The 11,533-nt window shown below is 42.3% G+C and overlaps 1 protein-coding gene across 1 annotated transcript in view; it reads left to right on the top strand.

Moving 5' to 3' along the window:
• LOC124268899 overlaps positions 1 to 8,916 on the top strand; it is a 28,009-nt gene extending 19,093 nt beyond the window's left edge. Inside the window, 4 exon segments of the mRNA XM_046703920.1 lie at positions 528 to 641; positions 890 to 1,004; positions 5,602 to 5,695; positions 7,938 to 8,916. Coding sequence (XP_046559876.1) covers positions 528 to 641; positions 890 to 1,004; positions 5,602 to 5,695; positions 7,938 to 8,076 — 462 coding nt within the window. The 3' untranslated portion in view covers positions 8,077 to 8,916.
• The last annotated feature ends 2,617 nt before the right edge of the window (positions 8,917 to 11,533 follow it).

Below are 11,533 nucleotides of genomic sequence, written 5' to 3'. Positions count from 1 at the left end.
TGAAATGTGAAGCCTCTGTGTTATTCTTTGTACTTCTTGAAAAGACAAGGTCTTTATATCCATGTTGATGTGTCTTAGATAGGCGGTCCCCATGCATGAATCTTCATTCTGGTTGAAATGACTAGCCCGATTCAAGAACCTTAATACTTTCTATAATTGGGAGCCCCATACACGAATCCTCATGTTTTATGAAATGTCCAACCCAATGCATGAATCCTCACTTCTTTAAGGGCAAGGCCTGTATATCCATCTTCATAGGTCTTAAAATACCGGGGTCAGTCTGTCCATCTGGATCTACCTGGCTATGGTCAATATGTGTCACATTATGCCATAACAGTACATAGTGGTGAGAGAGAGTATCCGTCTTGATTATTCCTAGCCCCTACCATTACTGGACAAGGACATGAATCTTGATCCCCGATGACTGGATGAGGTTAGTTTCCACTCTACATCTCTTCAAGAAGTTGGGGTTATAGAACAGGATCTAGTTAGGATGTGAGTGTGTTCAGCTTGTGTATTTGTTTCAGATCGTTCACCGCAAACTAGCTGCACGTAACTGTCTGTTGACCTTCCTGCTGGAGATCAAAGTTGCAGGCTTTGGGCCAAGCAGGGTTGATGAGTCCTCCGAGGACAACAAAGGGGTAAGGGTGCAGGAACTGTCAGTAAACAAGGCTATTAGTATGCATATTACAATCACGGCTGTCCGTAAATTAAACATGCATATAGTACAATCAATCTAATGTTTTGGGTAAACATTCATTATACACTTGGTCATGGACATTCACGATTTCCTTTCTGCTACGATGTAATCCTATCACTTCCATAACAAGAATGGTAAGTCAAAATAAAACGTGAAGGTTTTCAAACTTTGATGCTTTTTATGATGAAGGACCGCATCCCCATTAAATGGACAGCCCCCGAGTGCCTGAGGTCTCTTAAGGATGCTAATGAGAAGAGTGACGCGTGGTCCTATGGCGTGACGATCTGGGAGATCTTCAGCATGGGTAAGTGTTTGGTTGTGGCTGAGTGTGTCCGCTTGTTTGATGATGTGTCTGGATGTGTGTGGATGTGCATAGGTGTGTGTCGACATATCTGGTGTTTCCTGGTTGTGTATGAATTCGTCTAGTTTAGTATTGAAATGATTTAATGTGTGGATGTGCCTGATGATGTGTTAATCTGCCAAGATGTGTGTGAATGTGACCGGTTATGTGTTAATGTGTCATGTGTGCTGATGTGCGAGGTTATCAGCTGATCTGCGTGTGGATGTGAATTCTGTGTGTATGTGTCCTGTAATATGTTGATGCGTCAAGGTATCAAGTGATATGCCTGGCTATGTGTGGGTATGTCAAGGGACTTGATGATGTGTCATGCTTTCAGTCGTTGTGTGGGGATGTCCGTGGATGTGTCCGGTGATATGTTGATGTGTTTTGGTATCAGATGATGAGCATGGCTGGGTGTGGGTGTGTCCTGTGATATGTTGATGTGTCTAGGTATCAGATGATGAGCATGGCTAATTGTGGGTGTGTCCTGTGATATGTTGATGTGTCTAGGTATCAGATGATGAGCATGGCTAATTGTGGATGTGTCCTGTGATATGTTGATGTGTCTAGGTTCCAGGTGATGAGCATGTCTGGTTGTGGATGTGTCCGGTGACATATTATTGCGTCTAGGCATCAGGTGATGAGCATGGCTGTGTGTTGATGTGTCCTGTGCTATGTTGATGTGTCTAGGCATCAGGTGATGAGCATGGCTAGGTGTGGATATGTCCTGTGACATATTATTGCATCTAGGCATCAGGTGATGAGCATGGCTGTGTGTGGATGTGTCCTGTGATATATTAATGTGTCTAGGTATCGGGTGATGGGCATGGCTGTGTGTGCATGTGTCCTGTGATATGTTGATGTGTCTAGGCATCAGGTGATGAGCATGGCTGTGTGTTGATGTGTCCTGTGATATGTTGATGTGTCTAGGCATCAGGTGATGAGCATGGCTAGGTGTGGATATGTCCTGTGACATATTATTGCATCTAGGCATCAGGTGATGGGCATGGCTAGGTGTGGATGTGTCCTGTGATATGTTGATGTGTCTAGGCATCAGGTGATGAGCATGGCTAGGTGTGGATATGTCCTGTGACATATTATTGCATCTAGGCATCAGGTGATGGGCATGGCTTGGTGTGGATATGTCCTGTGACATATTATTGCATCTAGGCATCAGGTGATGGGCATGGCTAGGTGTGGATGTGTCCTGTGATATATTAATGTGTCTAGGTATCGGGTGATGGGCATGGCTGTGTGTGCATGTGTCCTGTGATATGTTGATGTGTCTAGGCATCAGGTGATGAGCATGGCTGTGTGTTGATGTGTCCTGTGATATGTTGATGTGTCTAGGCATCAGGTGATGAGCATGGCTAGGTGTGGATATGTCCTGTGACATATTATTGCATCTAGGCATCAGGTGATGGGCATGGCTTGGTGTGGATGTGTCCTGTGATATATCAATGTGTCTAGGCATCAGGTGATGAGCATGGCTGTGTGTGGATGTGTCCTGTGACATATTATTGCGTCTAGGCATCAGGTGATGAGCATGGCTGTGTGTTGATGTGTCCTGTGCTATGTTGATGTGTCGAGGCATCAGGTGATGATCATGGCTGTGTGTGGATGTGTCCTGTGACATATTATTGCGTCTAGGCATCAGGTGATGAGCATGGCTGTGTGTGGATGTGTCCTGTGATATATTAATGTATCTAGGTATCAGGTGATGGGCATGGCTTGGTGTGGATGTGTCCTGTGATATGTTGATGTGTCTAGGCATCAGGTGATGAGCATGGCTGTGTGTGGATGTGTCCTGTGATATATTATGGCGTCTAGGCATCAGGTGATGAGCATGGCTGTGTGTAGATGTGTCCTGTGATGTGTTAATGTGTCTAGGCATCAGGTGATGAGCATGGCTGTGTGTGGATGTGTCCTGTATTATATTATTGCGTCTAGGCATCAGGCGATGTGCATGGCTGTGTGTGGATGTGTCCTGTGATATGTTGATGTGTCTAGGCATCAGGTGATGAGCATGGCTGTGTGTGGATGTGTCCTGTGCTATGTTGATGTGTCTAGGCATCAGGTGATGAGCATGGCTGTGTGTGGATGTGTCCTGTGATATATTAATGTGTCTAGGTATCAGGTGATGGGCATGGCTGTGTGTTGATGTGTCCTGCGATATGTTGATGTGTCTAGGCATCAGGTGATGAGCATGGCTGGGTGTTGATGTGTCCTGTGATATGTTGATGTGTCTAGGCATCAGGTGATGGGCATGGCTAGGTGTGGATGTGTCCTGTGATATATTAATGTGTCTAGGCATCAGGTGATGGGCATGGCTAGGTGTGGATGTGTCCTGTGATATATTAATGTGTCTAGGTATCGGGTGATGGGCATGGCTGTGTGTGCATGTGTCCTGTGATATGTTGATGTGTCTAGGCATCAGGTGATGAGCATGGCTGTGTGTTGATGTGTCCTGTGATATGTTGATGTGTCTAGGCATCAGGTGATGAGCATGGCTGTGTGTTGATGTGTCCTGTGCTATGTTGATGTGTCTAGGCATCAGGTGATGAGCATGGCTAGGTGTGGATATGTCCTGTGACATATTATTGCATCTAGGCATCAGGTGATGGGCATGGCTTGGTGTGGATGTGTCCTGTGATATATCAATGTGTCTAGGCATCAGGTGATGAGCATGGCTGTGTGTGGATGTGTCCTGTGACATATTATTGCGTCTAGGCATCAGGTGATGAGCATGGCTGTGTGTTGATGTGTCCTGTGCTATGTTGATGTGTCTAGGCATCAGGTGATGATCATGGCTGTGTGTGGATGTGTCCTGTGACATATTATTGCGTCTAGGCATCAGGTGATGAGCATGGCTGTGTGTGGATGTGTCCTGTGATATATTAATGTATCTAGGTATCAGGTGATGAGCATGGCTTGGTGTGGATGTGTCCTGTGATATGTTGATGTGTCTAGGCATCAGGTGATGAGCATGGCTGTGTGTGGATGTGTCCTGTGATATATTGATGCGTCTAGGCATCAGGTGATGAGCATGGCTGTGTGTAGATGTGTCCTGTGATATGTTAATGTGTCTAGGCATCAGGTGATGAGCATGGCTGTGTGTGGATGTGTCCTGTATTATATTATTGCGTCTAGGCATCAGGCGATGTGCATGGCTGTGTGTGGATGTGTCCTGTGATATGTTGATGTGTCTAGGCATCAGGTGATGAGCATGGCTGTGTGTGGATGTGTCCTGTGCTATGTTGATGTGTCTAGGCATCAGGTGATGAGCATGGCTGTGTGTGGATGTGTCCTGTGATATATTAATGTGTCTAGGTATCAGGTGATGGGCATGGCTGTGTGTTGATGTGTCCTGCGATATGTTGATGTGTCTAGGCATCAGGTGATGAGCATGGCTGGGTGTTGATGTGTCCTGTGATATGTTGATGTGTCTAGGCATCAGGTGATGAGCATGGCTGTGTGTGGATGTGTCCTGTGATATGTTGATGTGTCTAGGCATCAGGTGATGAGCATGGCTAGGTGTGGATGTGTCCTGTGATATGTTGATGTGTCTAGGCATCAGGTGATGAGCATGGCTAGGTGTGGATGTGTCCTGTGATATGTTGATGTGTCTAGGTATCAGGTGATGAGCATGGCTGTGTGTGGATGTGTCCTGTGATATGTTGATGTGTCTAGGCATCAGGTGATGAGCATGGCTAGGTGTGGATGTGTCCTGTGATATATTAATGTGTCTAGGTATCAGATGATGGGCATGGCTAGGTGTGGATGTGTCCTGTGATATATTAATGTGTCTAGGTATCAGGTGATGAGCATGGCTGTGTGTGGATGTGTCCTGTGATATGTTGATGTGACTAGGCATCAGGTGATGAGCATGGCTGTGTGTGGATGTGTCCTGTGATATATTATTGCGTCTAGGCATCAGGTGATGAGCATGGCTAGGTGTGGATGTGTCCTGTGATATATTAATGTGTCTAGGTATCAGGTGATGGGCATGGCTGGGTGTGGATGTGTCCTGTGATATATCAATGTGTCTAGGTATCAGGTGATGAGCATGGCTGTGTGTGGATGTGTCCTGTGATATGTTGATGTGTCTAGGCATCAGGTGATGAGCATGGCTGTGTGTTGATGTGTCCTGTGATATGTTGATGTGTCTAGGTATCAGATGATGAGCATGGCTAGGTGTGGATGTGTCCTGTGATATATTAATGTGTCTAGGTATCAGATGATGAGTATGGCTAGGTGTGGATGTGTCTGGGTGTCAGTCGCATTGCATGGCTATACATGACTACATGTTGTAAACCATGCAGATATGCTCCTTATTACTGTACAGTAAATGATAATAAACAAATGTCTCGTCACAAAATCGAGCATATATATTTTCCACATTTTCTGGAACATGTTAAAAGCACGGATTGTAATCATAATATTCAGCGATCGCATCGACAACAAATACAGACTTAGTTATAGATTTTCGGAACATGGGGTTTGTTTGTAAACAGACTAAGGAACGTTAGCTATAAATATAAAAGTGCTAATCTCTATCTAGGTGGAAACCCTTACGACAACATCAGAGGTCGTGATATACCAGCAAAGGTCAAGGGTGGATACCGAATGGCAAGGCCAGAGTATGCAGAGGATATGTAAGTATCAATTATCCATCAAAATGTTCAATATGTTCCAACTGCATTTTGAAGATTAAGCTAATTGTTGTACATGTGAAATATCAATAACACAACGATGTGATTAGTGTTATTTTCAGTTATACACATTATAACATGCACGTCGGAGTTAAATACGCGGTATCTGTAAATGTTATCACACACATGATGGGGAAGATGGCTGGGAAGGGCTTTGTTCCACACGATGAAGACTCAGATTTCATGCCACACAAGAACATAATTTATTACCCTTAAGATAAAGATAACTTCTGATAGGTCAACAGCCAAAGCTTACGAAACCATGTAGGAAGATTTGCCAGGATGTACGAAACGTAAACCCGTCAAACGGGTTGTACGAATGAAATTGACCTTAGATGGAATGTGGCTGCCAAACGAAATTTTAGCGTTGGCGTATACAATAATTACTATAAACAGTAATAAAATTGTCATAATTTCTTATTTTTTTGTGCCAATAGAAATATACAAAAAAAATGTTTCTGTATTCATCTTGTCATTTAACGAAACCTTAAAAAAATTAATGATAAACTGAGCCATCCCGTGTCATCTCCCTAATGGTCCTGTTGCGTGTTGCGTCTCATTCTGCCGAAGATTGAATACTGGTTTTAATGGTATGCTACATAAAGAGATCTTAAGGGTTATAAATTCGTCACATGGTGTTTTGAAAGGGTTACGGGACTGTAAGATCCCTGTAAATTCCGTATTTCGATCGGCTGCGCCTCAGGAAATATGGAATCTACAAGGGTCTTACAGTCCAGTACACCTTTTTAAAACACCGTGTATCTAATAGTGTTAAGTCTTCTGAATGGTACCCAACGGTTTCGTTGTTTGGTTATTGGTGTATACATACATACATACATACATACATACATACATACATACATACATACATACATACATACATACATACATACATACATACATACATACATACATACATACATACATACATACATACATACATACATACATACATACATACATACATACACACACATACACATACACATACATACATACATACACATACATACATACATACATACATACATACATACATACATACATACATACATACATACATACATACATACATACATACATACATACATACATACATACGTGCGTGTTTGCCCTAATCATACCTGCTCAGGAAGTGTGGAGTCCGTGTCCTCATCGTTGTATTGTGCCATGATGTTGATGGTATTGTACTTTTGGAGATGGCAAGCTGTCGTAATCCGAGTGAGAGAGGGTGTTAGAACTTTTAGTCAGATCGTCAGTACTTCGGCCATGACTGAAGCATCTTTTAGAATTAATGACACATGGTATAGAACGCTGAGCACGAAAGACATTAAACATAGCTATATAAAACTAGCATGTAAATCTAAAACTATAGACCATACACTGTACAACAGGCTGCAGATCGCCAACAACTGAAGATAGATGACCATACTAAGGATGCTAGTAATACCACACTAATCCGAATATGACGGCTGGTCATGATGTTGTCATGAGGTGTCATGATGGTGTCATGATTCTATAGGTGTCAAGCAATGTGCCAAATAGTTTCCAAATTTTGCTAGCCAGTTCGGGCTAGCTATGCCTCAAAGTTACTTGTCCACAAACTAATTCACAAGCCCGAAATTTGAATGTAGAAACTAAGCAAAAGATTACAAAAAATAGATGATAATGACTGACTGACTGAGTTTGGTTTTACGCCGCTTTTAGCAATAATCCAGCAACATCACGGCGGGGGACACCAGAAATGGGCTTCACACATTTTACCCATGTGGGGATTCGAACCCGGGTCTTCGGCGTGACGAGCCAACTCTTTAACCATTAGGCTACCCTACCGCCCAGATGATAATGAGACATGATCGGCATGACCATCTTTAAGCTGCTAATATGATGACCATGTTTATCAGGCCATAATCTTGCATGATTTATAAGGAAATTATAACTTAACCAGTCTGGGAGAGTGATATATTTATAAAAAAGACCCCTTGAAAATTCACTAGCCAGTCGGGCCAGTGACTGTGGAGATTTACTGGCCCGACTAGATATTTACTAACCACGGGCTAGCGGGCCAGTGGCTATGTTGCACACTGGTGTCATGCGCAGAATCCTGCCCTGAATTAATTCCAGAGACAGATATGCATCAAGAACGTTATACGTGTGTAGTACAACCCAATGTGTCTGTTTTTAGTCACTACCGGCTGATGCAGGACAGCTGGTCCGAATCCCCAGGGAAGCGGCCCACGTTCAGGAAGGTGGTGGAAAAGCTTGAGTCTTCATTCGGTCTTCGACGCGACGGCGACGACGGAAACTACTACTACCAGCGCTGAAATGACAATGATGTCCTACTTTGGACAATGGTTGATTGAATAAGTTTCCTGATTTTTGGTAATTCTTATTACATGTTGAACGATGTAAACCATAGCGAACGTGGTTCACAGACTGGCGTTCTAATCTTTCCAAGATACTAGTCTAAAATCGGAACTGAATAAAAATGCTGAAGATGGCATCGTGCCATTACAGGTTACATCTAGGGATTTGCTTCATTCTGACCAAATGTTCTATCATACAATAAATATATAATATATACATTTTATTCCCCTCCTCTGGGGGTCAATGAATGACGTACCTCGCTATGTTTTATTTCGAGGGCATAATCCCAATATTATCTGAAATATGTAATGAATGTGTTTCTGCATACTATTAGAGTGCCTTGTATATAAAATAGATTATTTTGTAAGTCTTGTTGCACGCTGAAAGATGTTTACCGCAGCAAGCGTACATAAGGGGAAAAACTGTTATGTGCCTTTATAGGAAACAAGTAGCGAATTGTTTAATCTTGAAACTGCACAACACTGGAGGAACTAGTATAGGATACAAGTGATCAAATGGTCCATCCTTTCCAATTTGTTTATCTCACAACCATATATGCACATTTTTATTCTCCTCTGTTGGTACACTGTATGATGTCTGATGTGTTTCTGGAGTATTATCCCAATATAATCTGAAATATATAATGGACGTGTTTTGCACACTATTATAGTACCTTGTATGTAGACATAGATGTTTTTTGTATTACCATCACCTTGATATATTTACATCATGCTTGACAGGACACCTGCACACCGGTACCACTGCTACTATCCCACCATAGGCCGCTTCTCGTAGAGCCTGTCGCAGTTCCAGGCTGCTGACAGGAGACATCTGTTTCACGATGTCATGAAAGTTTGGTTTGGTTTCTGTTGCTTCAACTAACGAATTGTCGTTAGAACAAGACCTGCTCAAATAACGTCTTATGTCAAGAGTTGGATAACACGAACTGGGCGTAATGGTCATAACGTTTGTTCATTGCAACACCGCACGCAGCTAATTACTTTTTTGACGGCGATGTGTAAATATTCGAGTCGGGGCCAGACAATCCAGTGACTCTCATAATAATTACTAATATGGGTACGGTGCTGAAGATAAATTCTCCACAAATAATATTTCCACGGGTCCTAATGGTAAAAAACTGGGGGTTTTCTAGGGTTATAGATTAGGCTATTAAGATGAAGGCTGGTCGGTGGTGTCACAATGTACAGTGTTTCCTTGGGGTACAGATCCAACTAATTGGGCAGCTAACTAAATATTCCTTGTTAAAAGGTGGACTAGCACAAGAGAAATGTACGCTGTTGGTCATTCAAGGTGATCAAAAACATGTCTTAGGTCTTATGTAGCCTGTCTGATTTACATTCAAGTGCGGCTACGCGAGTGTAAAGAAAATGAAGATACTTATGATATGTTTGCTTTCGTCCTCTATGTACGAGAGTGCGTCCGTCTGTGCGCTGTTCTGTATGCGAGAGCGGCTGCGTTGTTATATGAGAAAAGGTGCGTAGCATAGCATTCGAGAATGAGTGTGCGAGCTTCTCATTATTCGAGTGTTTCCCTAGACGCTTATATGCCAGACCTTAGCAACAAGACATGCAGCGCTTATACGTCTGTTCACCTGATACTGTAGATTAATTACGGACACCGATGGGCAGGTGCAGTAACTCCTCCATCAACAGTATCCCTTTACGAATTGTTATTTCCCTTTGGTTGTACAAAACTTCACCTCTGATTTTTCTAATAAAATGCACATAAAATACCACAAATGTCTTTTGCTAAGTTATTGCCACGGATTCGGAATGTGGGCGATACATCGAGGTGACAAGTGGATATCTATAATAATGATGGCCATTTATAAAGCGCCCTTTCCACGCACCTGTGCAAGATCAAAGCGCTAAGGCATTATTACGCCGGATAACCCGCTGCCGGTGAGGCGCTAGAAGGTTTACATTCCTATCCCACTTTGTACCCGTTCACTGCTGGGCGAACAAAGGCAATTCATGAACAAACTCACTTGCCTAAGGAGGATGTGCTGTGTACGCCTGTGAACAAGGAGAGAACATGTTCGTATAATCTTACATACCAAGCACCATACTGCAAGTGCAAATCTGGCGTGATGTTTAAAAGATGTGCAACTGCGCCATGGGCCCCGTTTCACAAAGCTCTCGTAGGCCTTACATCTCGTAGCATTAGTACCTCCTATGTTACAGTATAGAAGGTGCGAATGCTACGACAAAGCTTTCTACGCAACCAAAACGCTAAACCCGACCACGCATTCTATTGTTGCACATATCAATCACTTGTTCAAACTCGATTACTCGGTACACCAAACAAGCAAAGGGTTCACAGTGTTCACAGTGTTTAAAACCTAGCCCATCCTCTCACTCTCAATAGTGCAAGGTACAAATTAATGAAGCGCCGTAGAATACCACTTACGTGAATGAAGTGAGAATGGCTGTGACATTATACTGCCCATCAAAAGTTTAGACTCATTTAAAGCATTCACTATATGTTATGCATATACATATGGTTACATCGAAAATGAATTTCTCCACTAACTTGAGGGAACCAACTGCAAACCTTATGCAGATGGATTGCACGGGGATTATGCATCAAATTGCTGAAACGCATGTGCAAATATCGTGCATGTCAACAGCTACGTTTGGGTGTAAAGTTTTCTTAAGCCTTCGTCAATTTTCACTGAGTTTTACAATACAGAAGTTTATGTGTAAACAGTTCCTTTAAACATTATGGAATATTTTGCAAAATCTAGTTTAGAACAGTTGACTGAAGTAAGTGGCTACATTTACACTAGTGAGTCTAAACTTTTGATGGGTAGTATATATGTAACAAACACTGGGGGTATCACATGCATGTTATTGCAACCTTTCACTAACATGACCCAGTTTATGGCAAGTAGTCGTTTCATTCCCTGATCCCTGCTGGTATGTACACTAAAGAGGACAAGTATAACCACTCATGTCTGACTGCCGCCAAGCATTAAACGAACTCGAACTGGCTATTCGATGGGGATATATTTGATGATGTTATCATAGTGGTGTTTTAGATTTGTCTTTAAAACATTTCTCCGACTGTTTTCGGTCTAGTGTCGCTTTCATGCCGTCTGTCATGATTACTAGCCTAAAGCTGTGACTAGGCATATTTACAAATACTTGCAAATGTCAAATTTAATCTAAAATTGTACGAGCTCACTATTTTGTATTAATCTAGTCATAAGTCGTACAGTTTATACATCCTTTGGTCTACGTTTACTTCCATTTATTCAACTCCACATGTGACCAAACATTTATATGGGTTTTTTGTTCAACTTTATATCCGATTATAAAATTATGATAAAAGCGTATTTATCTTCTTCGCTTGTTTAGAACTTTATTTAAGTGGCGTTTGTATTTCAGATGT

The sequence above is a fragment of the Haliotis rubra genome, unplaced genomic scaffold, assembly GCF_003918875.1.
Source record: "Haliotis rubra isolate DU_JTF1 unplaced genomic scaffold, ASM391887v1 Scf1400, whole genome shotgun sequence".
NCBI classification, from domain to species: domain Eukaryota; kingdom Metazoa; phylum Mollusca; class Gastropoda; order Lepetellida; family Haliotidae; genus Haliotis; species Haliotis rubra.
The sequence above is the reverse complement of the archived record's forward strand: the minus strand, read 5'-3'. Positions and strand labels throughout refer to the sequence as shown.